Raw genomic sequence first — 25,811 nt, forward strand, 5'->3', positions numbered from 1 at the left:
ACTGATTTTTAGAAACAGGCCCAGAATATCTTTGATTCCCATCACTACATACCATACCTGGGACTTAGTAAGTTAAGATTTACTGAAAAACAGACTTTAAAATACAGAAGGTATTAATATCACATTTTAACAATAACAAGCATCTAATAACTGAATTTATAGTAATTGTTGATCTTCCAAGAGAGTATTGTGCACAAATTGCTTAGAGAACCAGCTTAGCAACAAAATGTTTCTGGAAGTGGTTTAAAAAATGTTGGCAAATATGACAACAAAGAGACAATCATAGGCAGCAAGAAAGGAATCATTTGCATTGGGGAGATGAGGCCTGTAATTTGCATTTGACGAGCCTTCAGATTCAGGGGCCCCAGAATGTATATAAGCCATTCTAAATTATGAAAAATTAAAAGTACAACCAGGTGCTAAATGTGCTGCAGAAAAGCATTTTTTTTCTCTCTCTGTGTAAGACGTGGTCTCTCTGCAGAAGTCCAACACAAAGCATGTCAGACCTTTACAGAGAGATGACAGAGAGAACAAGTGTCTCTCTGCAGCATTCTTGCAGTTTTTAGGCATTTTAAATTATGCTGTGGGCACCTTGAATCTTTTTAAAATGAAAGTTGAGTTGAGCTTCTACTTTAAATAGTTTTTTCTAAAAGGCATAAAAGCAAAAAGACTACCATGTCTTTTATGGCTATACCCATGTAGGAGTAATAAAAATGAGATGTACCTTCCCTTTGGTCAGGTAGATTCTTTGTATCAGCCCCTGTTACTTTAGTATTTTGACTCACAAATGTACTTCACCTTGTTTAGTTCTATATCTAACATTTATATTATTTAACCTTAAAATGTCAACTTAAAAAAACATAGCATTTTATGCAGCATGTATTTGAGACTTGTCTTGAAACTTTTGGCAAAAAAAGAAAATTGTAGATTTAAATGGAATAGCCCGTAGGAGGTTCTATGTGGTACCGTACCGCATTGTTTGCACTGCCTAGCTGTTTCAAGAGCTACAGTTCCTGCTGTTATCAGTCAGAGATCCTTGGATGTGGAAATAGTTTTATGCTGTTGAATGGGGGATTCAGATCCAAAAAGAAGACATAAGAAAATTCACTTTTACACAAGATATGTTACAGTATCTACTTTTTAACATTTAAACATTTTTGGTTTGTCAGCTCCCTTAAAATTGAACTTGTTGGTTAATAAAGGTGTACGACCTATATTTTAGATGTGCAGACACTCTCTGTTGCTTGAAAGCTCCTTTGTTCTCATATTGTTCATTGTATTCTCCCGGATTCTGCACAGATGCTATATATAGGAAGCCACAACCTTTGTGCCAGCTAAGTGATGTTTTGGCCCCCTGGAACTTTGCATTGCATACAATGCAGTTCTAAAACCAGGACCCATTTTCCATTTTAAATATGAAACTATCATATTAAAAATGTGAAAAGGTATATTTTACTCTCCTCTTCACAGTTTTACCCATTTTGCATCTCAAACTGTCTCACTTAGGTTATCAAAAATTCCAGTCCAAAGGTTCATGTAGTAAAAAAGCATTTCTGTGGTGGCCTGTATCTTCTGCCTTCTCTCCATTTCAGCACTGTAGCCTCCCATATTATTATTATTATTATTATTATTATTATTATTATTAATAATAATAATAAACATTATTTATATAGCGCCAACATATTACTTAGCACTAAACATTAATTAGGGGTTGCAAATGACAGACAGATACAGACAGTGACACAGGAGGAGGAGAGGACCCTGTTCAAAAGAGCTTGCATTCTAAAAGGTGGGACACTTCAAACAACACAACTGGAAGGGTCTCATGCCTGTGTCCCAGCTGTGATTCCATCCTACAATCTTCATTCCCCACTACAGAACATATCATTGGCACAGGGACCAAAGATTGAGCCATTGGTTGTGGTGGGCTACTTATGCATTCAAGGATTTTTTTAACTAACCCCCCTAACTGGGCCACTTTAAATTATCATACACTAATAATGTAGTCATTTGGTAATCTAGAAACTTTAAATGTAAAAAAAAAATCTTTACCATAGGAGTGACCGAAAACCATTCCAGTTTCTTTAAGACTTGCAATAGCCATTTAAATTCTGAATCTTCTTTGAATACGGACTTTTTGTTTTAATGCATTCTTTTGATTTTGCTGCCTTTATGAAGTGGTACAATCGGAATTTCACAAGAAAAAATGTACTACCTTAGTATGTCAATATAAACTGGCTGAAAATTCTCTTCCCTTAGTATTGTTCTGTCATACCAATTGTGTTCTTTTGTCATTTTATTCAGTTTTTTTATATGCCAATAAATTGACTGCCTTTTCACAATAATCCACCCAGTTTTTCAACCAGCTTGTTTTTGACATCTAATATGCTTGTTAACATGACAAAATCCCTTATACAACTTTCAGACCTAAGGAAATTCCCAAAGAGCTTGTTCTGCACTGTACAGCTGTTCCAGAAACATGTATGGACATACAAAAGCCACTAAACTCCATTTACCAAGCTTGAACATTTGCTATATACAAATTGTTATATACTATAACACATAAATAGCTGTCACATGACTGAAAATAGAAAAAAAGATCTTTAAGGCACATGTAAAAGTTAAATCTTTTAAAACAAAGCCATTTTGTTACAAATGTAGCCATTGTCCCTGAATGAGTGTGCTAGTTGAAACACATTTTTGCTGTGTTTTCTGTTAGTTGTTTCATTTTTTACAGTTAAAATTTAAATCAGTTTAAAGATGCATCTAAAAAGTATGGTGATGTGTCCTAATATGAAGGCCAATGTACATAAACATGGGTTTCTATGTAATCATACACAGCAGTGTTGGTATTCAACCTATTTAGATTTACCAACAAGTATGTAGTGTAAAAGTCTACCTAAATGGATAGACATTGAATGGATTATTTATTTAGGGTCTCATCCATTTAGATCTGGTCATATCTAAACTTTTACAACCATACAGTACCTTGTATAACCTACTTTAATTCAACCATAATATTTTAGTCTGATTGCACAATCCCCTTTAGATCAACCAACCATCATGTATAATTTTCAGATGAAATTAGTTGTTTAGGTATGCACAAACAATTCCCAATTTTTTCATATCAAGGAGCCGTCACAATTTTTATCCAACCATAAACATAACATTGTACTATCTTTTATAGATTTACCAATACCCATGTACTGTATGTGCATTTGTGGATATCAATGCCTTGTGGGTTGCTTGATCAAACCACCACAACACATAGTCATTGGTAATTCTAGAAATATTGTTCATTGAGATTGTGTATGACAATCTGATTGTTTTAGTCTTTCTACAAAGGGCTAGCCTGTATACTGTCTTCAGCCTATAGGTTCTGCCACCTTCCATGGTGGGAAAAAAAAGATGCCAAGTTTACATTGTGACATGAAGTAGTATCTCTGATTTTCATATCTGGCGCTCTATTTTAAAGAATTCCCAGATTAAAAGACACCTATTTAGCAATTCCCATTGTTAAAATGACCAGGAATCATGTGATGCCTTGCAATGAAACCCTATTTCTAAAGGAAATTAAAATCTATAGACATGCAGCTTACTGGAATCTCAGCACAAGATAAGCAATTGGCAAGCCGTGCCAGGCAGCTTCATTTGCATTGGAGGGGGCAGGGAAGGCAGCTGTTTTTAGAGGGGGAAAAAAACCCTCAATACACACAAACACACATGACAGAGAGCTGCTTCAGGGCTCAGGGTTTGCAACGGGGATGAAAAGTCTTTAAATTGTGAACAGCTCAAGTGACAGACAGTGAAAGCAAGTCACGTCTGATCAATGTTAATGAGCAGTCTGCGTGTACCTGATGCGAGATTCACTTCCAGACAGCAGCAAAAATGAATGTGTTTAAATAAATGTCAGCCTTTCTATCTTAAAAAATAAAAATAAAAATTTTCTTATTACTGTCAGGTCAAATCTTGCACTCATTTAACAATCAGCTATTACAGACTGCCTTCTCTCTCTGTATAAACAATATATATTTGGATTCCCAGACAGAACCATTGTGGCTTTGATCGGTTGCTGTGCAAATCTCATAAGACTGAACAATTTCAAAGTGTTTTCATTTTAATAATGTAGCAACCATTAAAGCAAAGCATGACTATTAAAGATGGTGTTATCTTCATTTGCCGATAGTTGTAACTCAAAAAGACTTATTCTAAACAAGAGTAAAATGAGGTAGCATAGAGAAGAGTGCAGGAACCCACAGTTAACAATCCAAGTTTATCTTTAATTACATTTAATTAAATGACATTGACAAAAAGATCAGATGCAGAGATCGTTTTTTGCTTTGTATGTCAACCTTACGAAACAAAGCTCAGAATCTAATTAGACAGAATCTCATTCTGGGTTCTGTGGAACCCTAGGCTTCCTTCTACGGGGTTGGTAGGGATTCTTTGAGCAATGAGAAATGTGTGCCTTTCAGGTCAAGGGTGACATTTTTCCCAATGAACATAGGAGGCATTCTTCCCACTGACCACCACGCTAATAAACTGTGAGCTGTGAATATAGTAAATATAGCAGGGGTACCTTAAAGGCCTGAAAGTTATTTTGAAGGTTCCCCCATGTTAAAAAAAGTGAATACATTCTGCTAAACCAGTAGGCTTATTGATATCTTGTTCAATCTTCCCTGGAATTTCAGAAACATTAAAGACCCTTTTATACCTTTACGTTGAAGCAATGAGTAGTAAACCATGCTCCTTATTGCAATATATAGTAGTAATGCACAGTGCTATGTGCATTGCATTACCAGTCCATTAGAAGAATCTCTTAAAATACATGTACAGTGGCTGCCAAGGCACTGGCCATACAGTAAATACCAAAAAACGCTGCAAATGTTATAGTATTCTGCTTTGCCAAAAATACTCCAGGGGCTTTTCTTGTAAGTTGTAGAGGAACTAAACCCTTCTATACTTTAAAACTGAGGATGGCACTGTCCTAGCCTTAATTTATTTTTGAATTTGCCATGGTGCTGCCCATGTGATCAGCAATGTCACCACTTTGGTTGAAAGCTGTCATAAGCCCCTTAATGATTTGTCCCTTGAAATCTCCCAATTTTGAATACAAAGAATCTACATTAGGTTGACATAACAGTTGGTTTATGTATGATACTAACCATAAAAGGTTTTTGGATCACATATAATAGTAATAATAATAATATTAAATAGTTACTTTTGTGAAGTAATACTTTAATTTTTTGTTTACACTTTTTATAGTCAGTGTGTGCTGATGACCCAGGTGAAAGTTGAGATGAAAGTCAGAATAAAAAAAAAAATAAATCTACAGTAGTAGAGTATGTAACGTATGCATTTTTTATATCTTCCAGATGACTGGCACAGTTTATGTCTAATTTAGGCAGGCAGTGCAATGTTTAATAAAGCCAGGCAGTGATCCATAGCAACTAGATTCCCGTTTGTCTTATCCGAGTTCAGCAAAACTGGAATTCCTATACATTGCTTTGCTTCACTGCACTTTGCAGTAACTTTATTGCATATATTTGCTTGTCCTGCTCTGATTCTGCAGTTTCTAGACAACTCTTATGGGCTAATATTAAAATTTGAGGCTCTCACACTTTATGAAAAGGCCGAGGAACAAGCAATTTATAAAAATAGAATAGAGCAGACTAGCAGGTCCACATTGATAGATTGGAATAATATTAAATTCATGTGCTTGTGGAACAATCATCAGATTTTGGCCTTACAAAATGTATATATTACTGACAGTAACTAATCTTCCTTTGCCTTTCATTCATTAATCTTGATCTTTAACAGGAAACATTGATTAGTTGCTGTGAGTATTGAATGCAATTTTCATGTATGCATTTTGGATTTTATTTGCAAGACTATTTTTTTCTCTTTGGAGTTCAGTAAAGTATTCTTAAAGGAGAACTCCACATCAAACATGTTTTTCATATGCAAAGCCCTATTTTGGAATGTGTATCTGGACCTAGATTGCTCCTGAGACATTCCTGAAAGTCCTACAATTGCATCTTTGCTCTTTAAAGGTGCCAATTTCAGCGGTAAAAGTGGGACAAGGTAAGGGCAAATTATTGCATACTACAAGGAAAAAAGTTGTTGAAAGAGCAGTTAAACAAAAATTTGCAGATGGATTTCCAGCAGAAAAATTTGTATGAGCCCTAGAGAAAAGTGAAAAAAAATGTGTATTATTTATTGAAACCAGATGCAGATTTGATGGCTTTCCTCCTACTATACCAGTCTATAGTTTTCCCCAACCAGTAAACTGATCAAGGGCCAAAAGGTCTACTAACAGAGTGGGAGTCCCCTTCTATAAAGGAGAGCAGAAAAGAAATAGGAACATTTTGCCTGCGGTTGGGAGTGTGAACAAATCCAGTCAATTATCTCAAAGAGGACAATGATAGCACAAAGAACAAATAAAATCAATAACCCATTATTGCTAATGATTTTGAAAACACATGAAGTGTGTTAGACCAATAAGAAATTAAGAAGCTGTATTCATTCTTCAGATGATTAAATAAAGCAGCATATGTTTGGGGGGTCCAAGTAATCCCCCTTAATCAGGGTTTGAGAAAGTGTGCAGCTGAAAGCATTCAAGGTGCAAAATAAGTAGTGAAATTGGTGTAAATTAAAAAAAGTGTCCAACGTTATGGTGAAAGTACCCTTGCCCCCTATAACATTCATACCCCACTAAGAACGTGACTTATTTTCACATTATTGAATAAAAAAAAATATATACTTTCTGCTTAGGGTGCACAGGGGTCAAACCCATGGATGATCATTTTCTTTTACTGACTTCATCAAGTTATGGAATTTTAATTAAAATGAAGCCTGTAACGAATGAAATACGAAGGCTGAACTTGCTGACTCAGCATGAGGGCCAGGCAACTAGAATATTCAAAAGGGTCAGAAATTGCAGCCTCTATCTTTCCCCATCACTTGCTTTTTCCATAAGTGATGTGATCTCTTTCTCAGTATGTCAGATGAGAATAAAATCTATCAGGGCCCAGTATATTGTTTGTGATAGGCCGTTCAAGCCCACATTGGCATCTGTAATTGCCAGACTGTTTTTCTTTGCCTTCCTTGCTCTCACACCTCCTTCTTTTTGCATTTAAAATTCTGGACCCTTTTTTTTCTATAATCACAATCAAATGTGTTTTGTTCCCATGTGTGGCACATGACAAATCACAGAGGGGTTTGTAAAGAAGTGGCAGCTGTCTAGAAGCTGCTCCTTTACAATCTCCCATTAGATCTGTGAAATGCATCTTTTATTTCTAAAATTACTCTGAAAGGCCTCTTTATTCCAAACAAAAAAACAGTGTATCTCTGCTGGATAGATGACAAGAAAATCATTTAGGATGATGTGTTGGTATCCCAGTGATTAAATAAATATAGAAAAAATCATAGTTGGCAACTGACTCTGTCCCTGGTTTGTCCTTGGAAATGTCTTTGGATTTTACACTGATACCATAAAGTTTTCCAGTTCTTCTTATTATGCTATGCAGATAACTATGATCATTTTAGGGAGCACAGATATATAAATCATTACTACAGGTGAACACAGATGAAATACATATACGGGAGTTGCTCTGGCTACTGAAGGATTTGTATTTTTTGTCCGTCCAGTTGTAAGGTTTGCACACTTCTGCCTGTCAGAGGAGGAGACCTGAGTTTTCTCTGCTTCAGTTCAATAACATCTACAGGCCTTTCTTCTCCATCCCCATTCTGTGAATGGACATTGATGGGGGAAGTTCTCACTGATGAGCTCATCGGTCTGCTCTCCTACTCAAGACCATGCTCCTTGCACATTACCCCAACTAATTGGCTCTTTGTGCTGCTTCTCTTTCCCTGCATTCCCTGTTCTACGGGGAATGTAGGAGGCTGACTTACATGCTTGCATTAAAAAAAAAACCTTTAGTTGCTTAGCTTTAAAACAATTTCTAATTGCTTCTTTGTTTTAAGAGACCCTGTTGCAATGTCCTTATACCTACCTCCTTGGTGGCCCATGTTTTTGACCTTCCCTCTGTAAAACGCAGTCAGTAGTGTTGGATGCCTGTTCTCTGCTGACCACTGTGTTTCCATCATCAGAACCCTGTGACATTACTATCTCCTGGGCTGGGGACACAGGTATTCAACACTACAGAAAGTATTACATGCCAAAGAGAGTGGCATGAAATGTAATGCTAAAACAGAGAGAAAGTAGAAGATAGAGACTGCTAGAGATCTTTTGTTTGCAGGATGATTGCATTAAATTTGAGAGGGGGAGGTGGGAGTAAAGTTAAGGTGAGTATGTGCTATTGGGAAGTAGGAGGTATGGGATCTGCTTCTTTGTCCTGGATTTACCAACTAGTGTATATTCTATGGGTATTCTGTGAATAGTGTTTAAGAACTATCACTACATTCAATTAGCCAAGTGAACAGCCCAAATTCCTTTGGTTAATCAGCCCTATTGGCTTGCTTTACCACATTGAGCAAAAAGGCACAACCATTTGTGTATCACTGCAACACAAAAAGTCATGTCTGCATATTTAACATGTTGCCTTAAAAACATCTATAATATAGTGTATATAAAGAAGATTTACCATACATGAAAATACAATAGACTATACATATCCTTTACATTCTTCCATTCCTATTTCCTTGTATTGTTTTGTTTTTTAAGTTAACATTTAGAAAGTTTCTATTTATTGGAGAGAAATATTTAAATTGGAAAATCATTGCTATTTTATTTTAGTTAGATCATAAACAAATTTGCAGCCTTTTCAGACAACCTAGCATGCAGTGCTGTTAGCCGAGCAAGTACAGAAATAAAGTATCACTGAAAAGGATATTAAAATTCCAGCAACTACGGTAAAAGTGTTCTGTTGATTGGTAGTTTATTTTTAGCAAAGCTAAGATAAAATGAGATTTTATGCCAGTAATTTCATGCCTTCATTCCTGACAGGTGAGAGGATCTTATAATAAAAATGCTGCATGTCTGCAAGGATTAAAGCCTTTCACATTAAAGCCCAACTCCAGAGAAAACATGTTTTTTTTTAGTTTTGTATAGAATATAGAAAGGGTATAACATATCTTGGCTTCTTTTGCTGCATGTGACTGCAATATAAAATTTCCTTTTCGCAAGGACACATAATAATGGGAAAGCATACCCATTGGGACACCCACAGCAAAATAAACCCAACAGAAGCTCATTCTTTACCAGCCGGCTCACTTATAAAAAATGGCCTTTGGCTGCAGCTGAACTTTATAGAAAACCTGTACTAAAAGGGCACCCATGCTTCTGAACCATAAACCTCCCCCATGTGCAGAATGACTTTGCTACCTGTTGTTCTGATCTCTGTTGACGCTTTGCTGAAAATCCCAACTTGTTCAGTTTTGGCAAAGTGCTGCCTCCCCTACCCTCCCATAATTCACCTAAAGAGCCAATTGCCAAGACTGAACATGTGAGGAGACATGAAAAGCCCTGAAATGTTTTAGAAAATGTCAATGTTTGCACAGAGTTTTGTGTGATTTTTGGTGTACCCACTTTTCTCTTACCAGAACAGAACAAATTCTCTTTCATTTTGTACATTAAATATAGCTGTGGTGCTTATATACCATTAGGATTACACGCCTCTGCAACATACCGTATGGTTTTTTTTCTCAGATTTTGCATCCTGTGCTTGTAAGATATTTGTACTCCGTTTTTCAGAATGTTCATGTGTGAAATGTGATTTACATACAGAAACTATAACTATTATTGGGCCCTATTCACTAAGGATTTTTGCCATAGGCACACAATTGGAGGAACACTTCAAGAATTTTGCCAGTGGCACAAAATGGAAACCCCTTACTGAAGAGGGCCCTATCTTTGGGAAAGGTCAGTAGTGTTTGTTACTGCTTTTTAGTATAATGAAGCTCAATGCTAGAGGTTTCTGCAGTTTATTGGGTGGTGCAGGTCCATGGGGCATAAAGACAACCTGTAGCCTGTAGGGAATGTAGGTTAATGCCATGTTTATATGTATATTTGTTGTGAAAGTTTTAGGATATATTGAATGGATAATATAAAGCCCCACCTACCATAATAATTAAGTCTTACAGTTACCTCCTACATTTGAACATCACCACTTTTGGTTTTAATTTGCTATGTTGAGTTAAGTTCTTATAGTGATGGCTTAAGATGGTGAACAGCCATGTTTAATTTCCACATGTTCTTCTTCTACAACATAGAGGTTGCTTCTAAATTATAAAGTGTGCTTTAAATAGTTTACACCAAGGGCTAATGTATGAACCCATGCAAGAATAGACCCAGTTAAGGTCCAACACCCCCATACATAGATATATAGCCATGTATACATTGTTCTGCTGCCTGTGCACCTCCGATCATTGTCCTTATTAGCGTTTTTTCTGTTTTTGCTGCCAATAGTAAGTCGAGATATGGCAGTCATCTCTCTGCTAAACAATTTCCTCTGATTGGAGAATTTCCAAAACATTGGTTAGTTACATGACTAGTACATTTAGCTGCTAGTGGCGTAGTATGGTCAGTGATTGGAGATGGCAGAACACTTTCTACATCCTTGTATGTTCAGGCACTCATATCCAAATGAATGCATAAACTGGCTAAACAAACTGTGCTTCACTTTAGGGTAACAGTACTGACAATAAAATACTTACACAGATAGGTTTTTTTCTGAACTTGCTCTTTTTTTATTGCTAAGTTATTGCAGGAAAAGGCACTCTCATTGAACAGACAAATGACAACCAGTGGAGTTTAGCCATCAAGTCAGGGAAAGGCTGACCCCCATTACCAAAGTAAAAACTAAAATTTGAGAAAATGGTTTTCTAATTAGTACAATTAATAGTGCACGTCCTGTGGCTTTTGCTCCTAGGCAGGATTTTTTCATTTAAAGCTTACATACAATATCATACAATAATACATTTAAGGTAACTTGGTGCTAGTACTCCAGAAACCAGAGGCAGCTCTTTTTTTAGATATATTTTGTGTTTTAAAAGACAATTATTTCTAATATGTAATAAAAATGAATATTCTACCCCACACTCATGGCAAAGGGAGAATGTTTCACATTGGATCATATAGCCCTTATTAGCTCAGCATGGAGAAAGCACACTGCAATCTTCAACGTGCAGGACACTATGTTTCCTTCTGCTTTTAGAGAACATTTTTATTTTTAAAGCGGAATTTTTCTTTAATTGACTAAGGCTGATGCTTCAACACAAGGGTATAGTTCAAGACAGGATAGAACAGATGATTAGAAGATATCCTGTGCAGATGTCCTTGATTGGTTTAACTATCTGTCTGTTCGCTTGTCTGTTAGTTCCCCTTCCTGCCTGCGCTAGATAACTGCATTTCACAATTACACTTACTGCAACAGGAAATAATTAATAATAGTTTCTACTGAACAGACTTCAGACCGAGACTCCAAGTCTTTGCAATATTAGAGCAAATTGCTGTATTTTTTTATACCCATGAAAAAGTCATACAACACACCTTCTACTTAACAGTGTTAAGACAGTCTCTGTTATTGCAAATTAAAAAATGAAATATTATATAATATTATGTCAGGCTTCTAATATAAAATAATAAAGTAATAAAAGGGGTGATGAATGAAAAAACAAAATACTCAGCTTTTCCTAAAATGTCAAAGTATGGCAACATACATGATCTTTACCAGTTTAGGCAAAAAGAAAAAAGGTTGGAAGATAGGCTTCCAATCATGCTTGAATGATAGCAGAAGAGTATCCCCTACACCCCTTCATCTGTGTTATGTTTGAACTACTGAAGTCAATAGCTAGTTTGTACAAGAGGACGAATATTCACTAGATAGAAGGGGAAGTATTGGCACATCTATACAGTATAATTATATGAAATACGTGGAAACCTCAAACAAAACATAAATCTAACAATAAACAAATTGTTTATGTATGCTATTGTGTATCATTTCATGTTTTTTTCTTTCAAAAGCTGAATCCCAAGCAAACACATGACACATCAACTGATATAAAGTGACTGTTTGAAATTGTGTTCTGCCAGTTTTGTGACCAAGACACTCATGCCAGACAGTGCAAACAGGTCTAGAACCCAAATCTCCAACGCAGGTTCAGGATGATCTAACACCATTAGATTGGACAATTTATGTCTTCCTTCATGTAAGCATGATCACAGGATAGACTGACAGTATTGTGCAATGACATCCTGGCTTCTCTTAGTTCTGTCTCTCATGCCGTTTAAGTACTGCTGTATTACAAAAAGCAGGAATCCAGATAAATTGAAAAACTAATGCAAGTCATTTGTAATATGACATATTAATTATTCTTATTAGTGCATCACTGCAAAGTTTCATAGTATCTGAATAAGATCCTTTTTTCTTTTATTCAGGGCTGCCATCAGAAATTTCTGGGCCCTGTACTGTGTAAACTTCCTGTCCTTCCCCCCAATCCACATTTAAAAGTTTCTGTATTGCAAAATATCAAAATTAATTGAGGTTCTGTACAGAAGTACCCTTTGTCTCCCCAGATGACTGTCCTGCTTCCAGTGGTCAGTGATCACCCAATCTATATGTTTAGTGTACATGGCTAAATCTTGCCTGTTAGCTAATAATAGCTAGTTAATATTACCAATTTATTTAAAGGTCCAAAAATCCAATCTAGCTCTCTTTAAAGTCATCAGAATTCCAACATAATATATATATATATATATATATATATATATATATATATATATATATATATATATATATATATATAGTAATGAATGTCACTAGGACAGGTAGTGACAAATGCATTTTGCCAGTGGGGATACAAGTAGCAATAAAACACCAATAGTAGATATAACCTTCCCCACTATATCTTCCATTCTAAACAAAAAAATGCTTTATCTGGGGTTCTACTTTTTCAAAGCATTTTAAATCACCAGCACAGAAGCTGTGCCTGCAGCCAGTAATTGTACGATATAGAATGAGAACTAGCAAGGGTCTCTAGGTAGTGTGATTCTGAGATTCTCTGAACACGACAAGCTCTGAGACAAGAAAAGCTCCTAGCTAGGCTTGTAACTGATATCTCATTTAATGACCTTTTCATTAGATGGTGCATACAACATATATTCCTACATTCTAAATTTATTGTTCAATAATATAACATGACATTTATTGACCATAGCATATTTATTTGGAGTGCATTTTTCTTCATAAACCATAAATAACCAGAAACCAGAATTAGTTTGACCTGCAAACATCTGCATCCTTATGGGAACACTGTTCCTTCAAATAATTAATCACTGCATCTCTGTTGTTGCTAGCTCTCCCTACAGTGTATTAGTTACTGTGCTGACTTTAGAGAGACCCTGAATGGACACAGTGAAACAAACATATTTCAAGACATAATAAAAATCAATGTTTTCATTGTATATTTGCCTGACAATAGTGAAGGATGGATGTATGATGTTCACATGATAAGGTTATCCTGCTGTGTGACATCACTGCCCTTGTAAAAACAAATGCCATTTTTTTGTGCAAAAAAGGTTGCTGATATCACAGGGGGTGAATTATAACACAGCAGCCTTAGGCCTGCTACACATAATAAAATATGCTGCCAATATTGCACTCAACCAACCCAATTAGTTTTCCAAGTGGTAATCTATTAGTCCAATGCCTAAAAACACTGCACACACTAGAATGTTATTTCTAGACTTATAGAATAGAAAGTGATAAGATTTAATCCAATTGTTTATACACATGGCATGGTACTTGATCATGTGTACTACACCCTCAGTGAATCCCACTAGGGGCTGGAGAGACAACTATAGCTGCTACTATGTCCTACTGCAACTATCTGTTATAGGGGTACCATGAGTAAATGGTGTGCAAGAGACATGGTCATTGTTGGTACCCTTTTAAAGGGTCGTCTGATATTGTGCTAATTAATTTGGAAAATATTTGCACATACCCTTTATGTTTGATTTAGGTCTGCTTCACTTTGTGCAAAAAGGGACCCAGAAAAGGTTGAGATTTAGATATGGGGCATGCATGTGGGTGGTATTTGAAATAGGGTGCAAAATGTAATAGTATCTTTGGGCAGAATCAGGAGTTACTAGGATGGGTAATGACATGACAGCTTTCACTGGACCATGGATCCTTAATATATAAATATAGCTAACACTATTAGACCAAGGATAAGGGGTAAACAGACACTATACCAAAAAGATCCATCTAAATAATATAAATGGTGATTTTGAAATTATCATTCCTAGCAGGGGAGACAGTAAGTGTCTAGCTTAGGGCACCAAAGTGATTAGAAGTATCTTCTTCCTGTGCCAGTGGTTACTGTACCCCATAGGCCTTGCCCTTTGTTTTTCCATAAATCCCAAATTTCAGCATCCTTCTTCTTTATCTTTGTCCTGTGGCCCCCAGGGAGGAGACAACTGCATCTTACAGCTAGATTAGGATAATACTTGAAGTGTGCACAAGTCACATTTGCTTGTATTTGCTTTTATCGTTGTGATGAGCTGAGCTCTCGGAGCTGCCAGCTTGCTGGTGACATTGTGCAAGGACTGTGTGTTATCAGCAGAAAACATGGGAGCAGCAGAATGGCTCGGAGTCTGCTGTCTCTGCACTAGAGTGTGGTTATTTTTACCTTTGATCCCTGTGGATTGCATTATTTTAACCTTAAAATTACACTGCTGACTCTTCTTTATACACATCTGCTGCTGCCTCCTCCTGCATCACATACAGTTTGAATTATTCATGAGAGCAGCTTCCATTTGTGCAGCACAAATCCAGTAATGGCCACTGAGAAATATACATTGCATGCTTACAGGACTGTGTACAACATACAGCTGACAAGCACTTCAGAGCTAACACCGAACACAGACAACTGGTTCAGTATTTTGTTATATAACCCCAATCATTAAAATCTCAAAATCTTTATCATGTTAAAGTGAGTTCAAAGGCATATGTATTTTAACATGCAAGTTCATGAACATAATACCTGAAATCATGAACATAATACCTGGGATCCTGGCATTAGGGCACTTTTTGATATAGGGTGACAGCATTCGGTTCCCATCTCCAGGTTACACTCTCATGTTGTCACCCTGTCACATAGATTTCTGATAAAGAACTTGCCTGTTCATTTTAACCCACGTTACATACATACATATTTTTTCATAACTATAAAATTACTTCTAGCCAAATTATAATTACAGTAATTGGTGAATTGGCTCAGATTTCCATTTCTACACTGTATGGTAAAATCATTCATAACTAATGGTAAGCTACGAGAAACTGCCTGAAAAGGGAACATGAAGGGCACATGAAAAAGTATACGTTTTATGGGATCAGAAGTTGTAGAAGGTCTGGTGCTTTGGGTACATAGATATCCAATAGTCAGGTCTCCTTGAAAGTATACACTGTTAGGTTTGTAGAGGATTGTATTATAGAGCATTGTATAATTGTATTATATTCATGCTTTATGAATACATTTTAGTTGTGCTGTAGGTTGCATTATGGACATACCTGGTGGTCAAGTCATGTTAGGAGGCTTAATACTTTACATTTTAATTTCATTGTGATAATATGCTTTTGTCAGGTAATGTTGGGAGATCATGCATTTGTATGGGATGAGATCATAGTCATGTATTGTTCTGTCTCCAAAACTCCAAAAAGTATGTCAGAATTTTATTATGATCTTTGTCAGTGGTCAGATCATGTTTAGAGGTGTACTGCGTTACGTCTTTACACTGCGTATTACAATTGTGTTGTTACCATGCTCAGTGGTTAAGCCATGTGTTGTTTGCCGTAGTTCTTAAGCATAGTTCTCAGTCTTTATGCGATATAATAGAATTGTATTATGATCAAGGTCAATGGATGGGTCATGGCTGGAGGTGTAGTGTTTTATGTCTTTATACTGAATATTTGAGTTGTGTTTTGATGGACAATAGTTAGATCACATGGAGAGGTGTTGTGATTTAGGTCTTTGTACTTTGTGTTACAATTGCATAGGAGTCATATCCATTTGTATTATATCCATGTTCAGTGTTGTGTTGATAAACCCTTAACCAGACTGTGTAGTATAATACGTTTTATCATAGACATCACTATAGTCTACATCAGCATAGTCATTTTGTTTGATGACATTACTGCATAGAGCAGCCTTTTTCAACTCTTTGACCCTTGAAGAGTTGTTAAAATAATTTTCAGGCTTTGGGGTATCCCTGCTAAAACCAATAATCAATACCAACAACGCCCCCCACATTGGTTGCTAGAAAACAGTCTTTGTCTTTGAGAACTAAAAACATCATTGGAGCTTTTCAACTGGCTCGACCAAGTGCTGTTGGTCATTAAACTATGTTTGAATGAGAAGTCAATCAGCCACAGTTTGAGGAACCCCTATCAAACATCTGAAGGTACCCTGAGGTTCCATAGAACCCTGGTTTGAAGTGACTGGCAACTATTGTTTGCTAAGTGTGCAGTGGGTAGAGGATACCTTTTTGATGTACAATATGTATAGTGTTCTATCTTAACTCCCTTCACAAAAAACATATAAACATCTATTATTTATGCTTATATAACACTTTAAATATCAAATTGCTCATTTCTACTGCTTGCTGTCTTATCCCCACTTGTTACTTCTCTTAGTTGTTGCTAACTTAACTTTTAATTTATTGTGAGGTGTGTAGCTTGCACATAGCAGTCAACAACAATAAGTGCAATTTAAATTAGTCATATGTAAAGGAATATTCAGCTTTATGTCAATCTTACTGTCACAAGGTTTTCTTATTTATGGAAATGACATGTATTTTTAGCTATCATCATTCCCCATTCTCATTCTCATAGCACAAGCAGCATTTCTGGAAATATAAATTTATGTGCACCACTTTATGAGATGTAATTTTTAAATAGTATGCAGGTATTTGGGGTGTTTACATATTATTTATAAAAATATGGGCTGCAACACCTAATTATAATTGCATCTGCATTTACAGTATTCTCTTTCTTTAAAGTAGCACAAATGTCAGTTACACAAAAATGCTATCAGCATTGCCAGTAAATGTAAACTGTATTCTGGCCAGCCAGTTTTGTGATACTGACTTGCATAGCAAGCGTGTAGACTTCTTTGCATCCTGTCAAGGTAAACATATGTTTTATATATATATATATATATATATATATATATATATATATATATATCCATTACTTTGCCCTACCCTTCCTCTAGGTACTTCTGAAGTGCCCTCAATGTTTTTTTACATTACTCAATAATCTTAATACAGCATTATGTGGCAAGATGAGTTTTCCTTGGCCACTCACTCCACAAATATTATGGTGGGAGTCATGGTTGTCACACTCGGATGGTCTCTTAGTTTAAACTTCAAACATGTCTTCCTCTTTTCACCTCCATTACATTGGGGATGGGTGGGGAATTTGTAGTTTACAGAAAAGTAGTTTGAGCTTTAGATACATTAAAAGTGGAGAATTACTTGCCACACTGTCCACCATACCTCCATGTTTTCCAATGAAAAAACAGACCACACATCCAAAGAGACCAACAAAAAACGTGCCACAATAATAATACCAAGCACGTAAAGCAAAGAGAAATATGTACAACATTACATTTGAAACTGTTAGTTGCCTATTTCATATGCTAATTTATTGGTATTTTTATAGAAAGCCCAGTAATGGCAGCCTATGTTTCCTTCAGTATATATTTTTTTAATATTATGATGCTTGTTGTAAAAAGAATAAAAATGTGGTACCCATAGCAACCAAACACCATTACTTACTAGAGTAAGGTACAAAATAAACATTTAACCAATTACTTTGCTTACAACAACTAGGCAACATTGCCACTTTCCATATTACGCTGCAGTCTGAAAATAAATTGTTCAGTCTTTTCCAGGGTGGATTCTAAAGCTGAATGTTATATAACACAATACAATGCAATACATACATTGATAGGAAAATTTGCATCAGATCTGAAAGGAGGTTCCTAAAGAGGGACAGTCCTCTAATATTAGGGATGATTTAGGGTTATTGTTTGCATTCCATAAAGCTCACCTGTAGTTTAATTGGCACTGACAAACTTGACCCTGGAGCATGGGTATTCATGTGCTTGTAGGGTTGTGTTGCCCAGTAAGCTCTTCTGGAGGTCAGCACTGATATGGATGTTTCTGTGTACTTTGTAAGTGCAGCGTAGTAAATCGATAAATAATACATCTGTATGCTGTGTTAGTTAAGGAGAGGAAGATCTGGAGCAGACAAGCTCTGAACCTTACAGTCAGTGTTTCTAGACAAGAATAGTATGGATAAAAGAGCAGCTGTACAATGCTATGAAGCTAATAACTGTGTCCATAAACAAGGAAACTCTTGCAGTGTAAATTGCAAACCCTAAAATGGTCAATTTATTTAATTTCAAAACATAATTGCAATTAGCTTCATGCATAGGTCCTTCTACAAACAATACAACTATTACTTATAACTCAACTCACTATTTTAAATATATTGTATGAAGAAACTTTGGGACCTTAATAATAATAGCAAATAAGTGCCAATATTGTGCTCCATAATCAGGGAATTTTATGCATAGCAATCTGCATTAAACCCTCCAAACATATAGTCATAGAGATACACAGCCTGTACCTCTCAACACGTTTCACAATAGCTTCATCAGGATATAGGGACTCAATACACTCCTAAATAACAGATACACTCCAATTACACATATACAAAACTAATATAAAAAACTATTTTACTACCAAAAACATTCATATAACTCATTGTTTTGTGGTTGCTGGGTCCACGTTGATAAGAATAAATCAAAAGGTTACAGCACCCAGCCACTTCTTGCTTTGATAGCTGCAATGAAACTAAGAGCAGCCTAAAGCTTTGCTTTATTCCTTTTATGCAGAAGCACTTCTTAAAAAAGACATTGTAACCTTGCCCAGGAAGGGCAAGCATGTCTCATATAAGGGCAAACATGTCTCGTGTCTCATATAAGGGCAAGCAGGAAGGTCAAGCATGTCTCATGTAACCCATAACCCCTTTGGAACGTGCATTTTTCTAAACTATGTTCCATTATTTTACCTTCCAAGCCTTTTTATTTTATTTTGTCAGGATATCATTGTTTGCCCCAAATTTTTCTTCATTCCCATCAGAAGGCAAAGAAGGAAATCTCGCTTTCAGGGACATGGCAAACAGATTCCCTTTTATTGTATGAGCATCACGGGGACAAGAAAAAGGAGAACATCTCCCCAATAGGGTCAAAGACTGAAATAGGGTCTTGAGAGGAATTGTAGTTTTCCCCCCTTCTATTTAAAGCTAAAAAATAGGTATTGCACCTTGTTGCAACAGGCTTAGCTCTGCATTCCTGTTGTCATGTAGTAAAGCCAGTATCTGTAAAACCTAGAAACTCTGAGCTTCTTGCAATGCTAACAGTTTACAATTGCTTGCTTAGGTTAATCGCACCACTGAACTTCCCTGCAATAAAGAGGGAAAAGACTGGATGATCTTCTGGGAGTGTTGATTGCTAGCATTATCCAATGCACTCTGTGGTTCCATGCAGTTTCCAACCCAACATCACAACAGGAGATGATGGTAATGTAGGGCTAATGTAGGAACCACAGAATGCATTGGAATTTGAGGGCATCTGACATACCTTCAAGATCTTTCAGCAAGCTTCTCTCCTCAGTTCAGCAGAGTTCAGTGGCCCAGGCAGCAGGACAAGAAAGAATAAATGGTTTGCTCTATAGGTAGCTGCTAGATCCATGTTTTAAAGATTGGTATCTTAATGTGTTCTTTGATAATGTGGACAGAAAGTAAATTGTATGCTAGGTCTAAATTTTGACCATAAAACAATGCTCCTTGCACATACATATATAGCTGTAATTTATATTCAGTATTATTTAAACCTACCTTTAATTAGGCCATCATCATTTTATCATTACAAAGTTCTATTTATTCTATTGCCATAATAATTTCAAATTTGTAGTGTGATTGCTTAGATCATTAAACAGGTTATTCGACCTTCAGATCAGATGTAACTTTGGGAAAGATCATTTTATGTAAATTGTTGTTTCGATTATTTATAAAAAATGATTGGTTTCTAATATATATACTCCTTTTTTCATCTAGGGCAGAGCCTAGGATATGGATTTGTTAACTACATTGATCCAAAGGATGCAGAAAAAGCCATTAACACTTTAAATGGACTCAGACTACAAACCAAAACCATCAAGGTGAGCACATCTCTTTCTTGAAGTTCATCAGTCATCATATTTAACTAAATGGTATTAGGGATGGTAATGCTTTGAATATATTTTAGAGAAGCCAAGTTGATATGGGATATAATTGGGTTGCATTAAATTACCAAAGTGATGATCTTTGTTCAGGAACTCATTCGTAAATTAGAATATGTCACACGAAAATATTTTGCTTAGTTGTATAATAAGATATTTGTTGACCTGCTCAAAATCTGATTCATGTCTTATTGATTAAAATATGCATCAATGTGACAATAGATGGCAACGATGAACATGAAACCTTTCAGAGGGACTGAACTAGGGTCACATAAGCATCAAATTCTCTATAAACGTATGTATTTTTTTATTTAACATGCTCAAAAGCCAAAAACCAAAATATCAATCTCAACATTAGAACTCACCTGTTAAAAAAGAAAATTACTGTTGTATATAAATTATGAGTAGTATGAGCATGCTACAAAAACAGATTGGTGGTTGTTTCAGCCCCATGAGATCTCCGCACATGACTGATGATGACAGAAGTGCGTTGTTCTGGAGATTAGCTATCATTACAGGGTTATGAGTATGTTTTAATGTCAAATAATAAATTAAAGCTAACATTAGGAATAAATGTTGGGTGGTAAGTGTTTCAGTTAATTTAACCACTTCAGTAGGAACCTACTAAACCCCCTTATGTACCATACCAGTGTTTCATGTTCTGTGATAAGTTTGACTTTAAATATCTAAATATTTTAAAGTCTATCCCAACAAATTAGGTATTGTTGTTTTGGGAATTTGCACAGTTAAACCCAATTGACCTTCTATAGAAGTCTATGGAGCTTTATGGCAACAGGAAAGAAACATAACAAGTATAAATCTGTGGAGAGGAGAAAGTTAGCATACAATGGGTTTCAGAGAAGAGAAGCTGTTTTAGTGGCTTGTATGATGATCTATATAAGTGATCTATATGCTGGTGACAGCTATTTGCTTTAGAGAGATCTTGTCTTACTTTCTGCTGGAATAGAAGAAAAGAGAAATCTTCCCAGTTGGGACAGATGGTCCCCTTGAGACAAGCAAATATGGGACCATTCCCTACTCAATCCAAAAATCTTTTACATACGTTTAGTTTTTTAGAGGCAAAGTAAGTATTAGTGTTCAGGTAAAGAGATAATTTTAGATGGTAGGATGAACAAAAATGCTCTGAAAAAAGGTAGAGTTGAGTGAAGTGTTGGGCTTATGGTAAGACAAATGAATAGACAAAGGTCTTAGACATATGAAAACACCATTTTTATTTTTTTCATAAACCCCTCTTTGAAAGCTGTCAGCTCAAGAAGCCAACATTGCATGCAAAACGTTAATGGAATGATACCAGCCAGGTATTACTGAAATATACATCTAAGTGTGCATTGACCTATGATCCTTTTTGTCCTTCCCATTAGGACATGAGTTGAAACTACAAACCCTACATGGTTAGGGAGTCTCTGGCTGTTGAGCAAAAGCCAAAGCATTTTATGTTGTAAACTAACACACAGGTGAATTCTGTATGACTTAGCAGAGCTGCCCCTAAGGTAATGTGATTGCCAAGCACTAACTGATAGGAAATTGATGCTGTACACTGATTATATTAATTGCCAATGTTATACAACTTGCCTGGTTGATAATCTGATCCTCTGCCTTTAATACTTTCTGAAAGAATGACCCAGAAAGAATGATGCAGCTCAGGTGTTCATCAAAAAGTTTTTGCTAAGTGTTCATCACAATTTTCGACATATTTGCTTCAGGTGTGTTGCTGCAACCACTGAAACCAAAAAATCAGTTTTAATATTAATATCAATTTTGATAATCTTTCAACATATGTCTATCTTACAAGTTTATCAAGTACAACCCTATACTAAAAAATCCTTAAACCACAACCTGAAGCTTAAACAGGTAAACTCAAAAAAACTATGCAACATGATCAAATTTTCTTTTGGGTAAGTTCCCTGTGTGTTCCTGCATTCAATGTTAGTTTGTAATGCAGTTATCAAAATCCTATTCACTTTTATTGAACAGTGCTCAAGGCAGGTCAGATGCTGCATTTGACCTGTTTTGCGATACATTTCTTTAAACATGGCATGTCCTTTTCTGGTTCATTTGTACTGTTGTCAATTGCTTTTCACCACACAAATGTCCACATTTCCGTTTAAATGTCTATTTAAACAAGTGCTTTGTTCTTAAACATCAAATGCATTTAGCAAATGCTTTTGAGTGGCAAACAAAGAGAAAACAATGGCCATGGATACTTAGTCTTAGCCTGGGTTCATATCTGTGCAGTGTGGCACATACATGTTACCACTTACATTACCACATGGTAACAAGAGCAGAGATGCTGCAGTGCGATTATTCTAACTAGTACCCCAACAAAATTTGCCAATCAAACTGCAGTGCACTGCATGTGGTGCTAAAGTTAAAAACAAACTGCAAGCTCTTGGTGAGCTGCTATTTAAATGAAACCTCCACACAGCCGTGCACAGTATATTAAACATCTATGTGAAGCCAGCCTGAACAGGAAAAAAACAAAATACATTCTTATTGTCAAAAACAATGGGTTCACCCCTCGGATTAAAATTCTGTAAAATATTTATGTGCCATTTTGTGATATATATATATAAAAAATTGTGTGTTATATATATTACTTCGTCTTAGGTGTGGGGTGCTTAGGCTGCCACACAGAGTTCAGTTTTAGGTCCAAAAGCCAGGGAGTGACCACCCATAGAGAAAACTATAGTATAAAAAAGAATGTGAGCACTGTCTAGAAAAAGAACAGCATAGTCTGTCAACACTGAGAAAATCTGTGAGTGACTGCACAATAAAAAAGGCTTTATAGGTAGAAAACTATATGCATTCTGAGTGTAATTGCTTGAAAAGACATTTCATTTTGTTTTTGACTAGAGTTCATTTTTTAATATGCAGCCAAAGTGTCATAAACAATTGTGTTACAATTATGCAAAAGATTCCATAAAAAATTGCACCAAATTTGGTCTTCTGTACTTACAATGCAAATCCGCCTCTTGGGGAGAAGAAATGGGATTGAAAGTGCATCGAAAAATGTACTTCTCATTAGGTAAACATTTCCACTGCACGGAAGAATTATTTAGGCTAACAAAATGGCTTATACACATTTATTTAACCCCGTCCGTGCTTGTAGCTTTTGTTGTCATTGCTGTATATCCTGCAGACTGGCAGCTGAGGTTGCAAAGCATTGTTTGACCTACAAATGACATTTGAAATACATGTTTCTTAGACTGAGTCTTACAAGCAATATTTGCAGTTACTATGAGCATTGAACTAGAAGACCCATATTCAGCCAATCACACAAAACTGCAAGTTTGTCTTTCTTGATCCTTTCTGCTGAATCTCACATTAGTCACATTTTCTGTGTTGAGTCAACAGCTATTTTTAAAACACAGATCAGATAAAGAAGAAAGTGATCGTTTTGCAGTAGGGGGGTTGGATTAGATGCGTTTTAGGGGACTCTCTTGCACGTCAGGAATACTACAAAGACCTTCATTTATAGGGCATGCCTGAGGTTTTTTTTTAAATCAGTCTGTTAGCTTAATACACAAAATATAACTGGATAATAATATTAATAACTGAATAACAATGATAATCTAGATTTGTATATGGATGACAAAGTCACAGTACACAATCCAGGCACAGAGGGTCTGTGGCATTGATCTGCGTTCAAGTAGATTTTTACCTCTGTAATACTTTTTCTTTAGCAATGTTGTATGTTTTTTAGTTTTTATAATTTGTTTATTTAGTTATTGAGTCACCTTACTGTTCACAAATCTTCATTCCCCTGTCATACCTCACCACACGTTTTTTTTCAAATCCTGCTGTTTTCCATAAGTGATCCGGTCTACAACATGGTATACTGCATCTAGAACCCAACCTCACAGTTATTAATCGGAGTATGTTCAAAATACCAAACCAATAAATGAGTTAATATCATGTTATCATTTATGGTTTTCAGATTATACCACTCATAAGTAATCATAATGCCAACTTTTTTAGCCCACCCTTAAAACTTTCTCCCCTCCCAAAGCATCCCCCATCCTATAATATAAAACAATTATTACCATACATACCTCTATATTTTGGGAAGTCATTTGGTATATCGGGATTCCTCCTCCAGCATGTTGGTGGTCTGGTCTTAATGTTGCATAATGGTCTTAAATAAATGGAGGATAATATTGTGACTTTTGTTTTGGTTGGGATGAGTCTGTCTTTTTAACCTGAGATTTATTTCCTGTTTTTAGCCATAACAATACAGTGGGGGAGCAGTATATATGTTACTGCTCCATAGGAGACTTTACATAAACATTGATTCTCTTCTTTACCAGGTTTCCTATGCCCGTCCCAGTTCCGCATCAATTCGTGATGCTAACTTGTATGTTAGCGGCCTTCCAAAAACGATGACACAGAAAGAGCTGGAACAATTATTTTCACAGTATGGACGCATCATCACCTCAAGAATTTTAGTTGATCAAGTTACAGGTATGTACTTCTATATGATGGTTGCACAGATGTCGAATTGCTCACACTATTACCTTGTGGCTTTTGGTGGATGTCCATACAAAGGATTTCCATAGAATGCATGGTTTTATAAAAAAAAAAAAAAAAATAAATAAACCAGTCTAGAGAAAGAGATCTTTAGTTGCAGGGACTGAAAATCCTGTTTCAACTCCTGGTTGAGCACATTTGAATAGAACAGTCCAAGTGGTTGGACGTCATACAGCCTGAAAAAATTATCTAGTACCAAAAGAAAAGAATTTCATCCTTTGCTTCCCCTGCTGCACCATTCAACCCCCAAGGGCAGGTAGAGCTGGGTAGGATGTGTTCTCTTTATGATATATAAATTTGAAAAAAATATGTAAAATGTTTTCAGAAGTCAGTTTGTGCCATTATCTACTACCTTGGCTTTACTTTTTCAGAATTAGCCTTGCTCTGTAGACACCAAATATTTTCCATCTTCTTCAAGGGGAAGGATATAAGAGCAATTGCCTAAAGCCTGAATTGTGTTAGGTAAAAACAAAATAGCCTTTGTTACTCTATTTATATGCCCTTAGCTTTTTATTAGATTGTTCCTTACTTCTTAATATGTTAACATGGAATTAAAAATACCCAAATTGTTATATCATGCTCTTTTGTCATCATTCCCAGAGTTCCACAAAGAGGTTGCCAAATACAAAGTTTTTGTTTTTTTGTTTAAAATGTAACGTTTTATATGCTGGCCTCTATTTTGTCTTTTCTCCACTTTTACAAAATCTACATTTTGGAAATAAATATTTAATGTATGCTCCATCAACCACTAATGTGTTTATTGGTTTAGTTTAATGGTTTTATTTGTTTGCCTCGCCATACACAACCACTTTCTACTGCCCCCACTATATACTGGTGCCAGCTGCATCAGACTGCTTGTTCTTCTGCAGGAGATTACCTTTTAGTTCTATTAAAATGGTAATTACTATAGAAACATGAGATATCTACAGATATATGCAGTCGAACATGAGCA

The 25,811-nt window shown here is 35.9% G+C and overlaps 1 protein-coding gene across 8 annotated transcripts in view; it reads left to right on the plus strand.

Annotated features, from left to right (window-relative positions):
* ELAVL4 (ELAV like RNA binding protein 4) overlaps positions 1-25,811 on the plus strand; it is a 110,104-nt gene that overhangs the window by 75,769 nt on the left and 8,524 nt on the right. For 6 of the 8 annotated variants that reach the window (XM_072419614.1, XM_072419615.1, XM_072419613.1 and 3 more), the window contains exons 3-5: positions 9,797-9,883; positions 20,148-20,251; positions 24,640-24,793. In XM_072419614.1, the coding sequence (XP_072275715.1) occupies positions 9,797-9,883; positions 20,148-20,251; positions 24,640-24,793 (345 nt within the window). The remainder of the gene's footprint in view (positions 1-9,796; positions 9,884-20,147; positions 20,252-24,639; positions 24,794-25,811) is intronic. The other 2 variants (XM_072419619.1, XM_072419616.1) reach the window with 1 other exon arrangement.

This window comes from Pyxicephalus adspersus, chromosome 8, assembly GCF_032062135.1.
Source record: "Pyxicephalus adspersus chromosome 8, UCB_Pads_2.0, whole genome shotgun sequence".
Taxonomy (NCBI): Eukaryota; Metazoa; Chordata; class Amphibia; order Anura; family Pyxicephalidae; genus Pyxicephalus; species Pyxicephalus adspersus.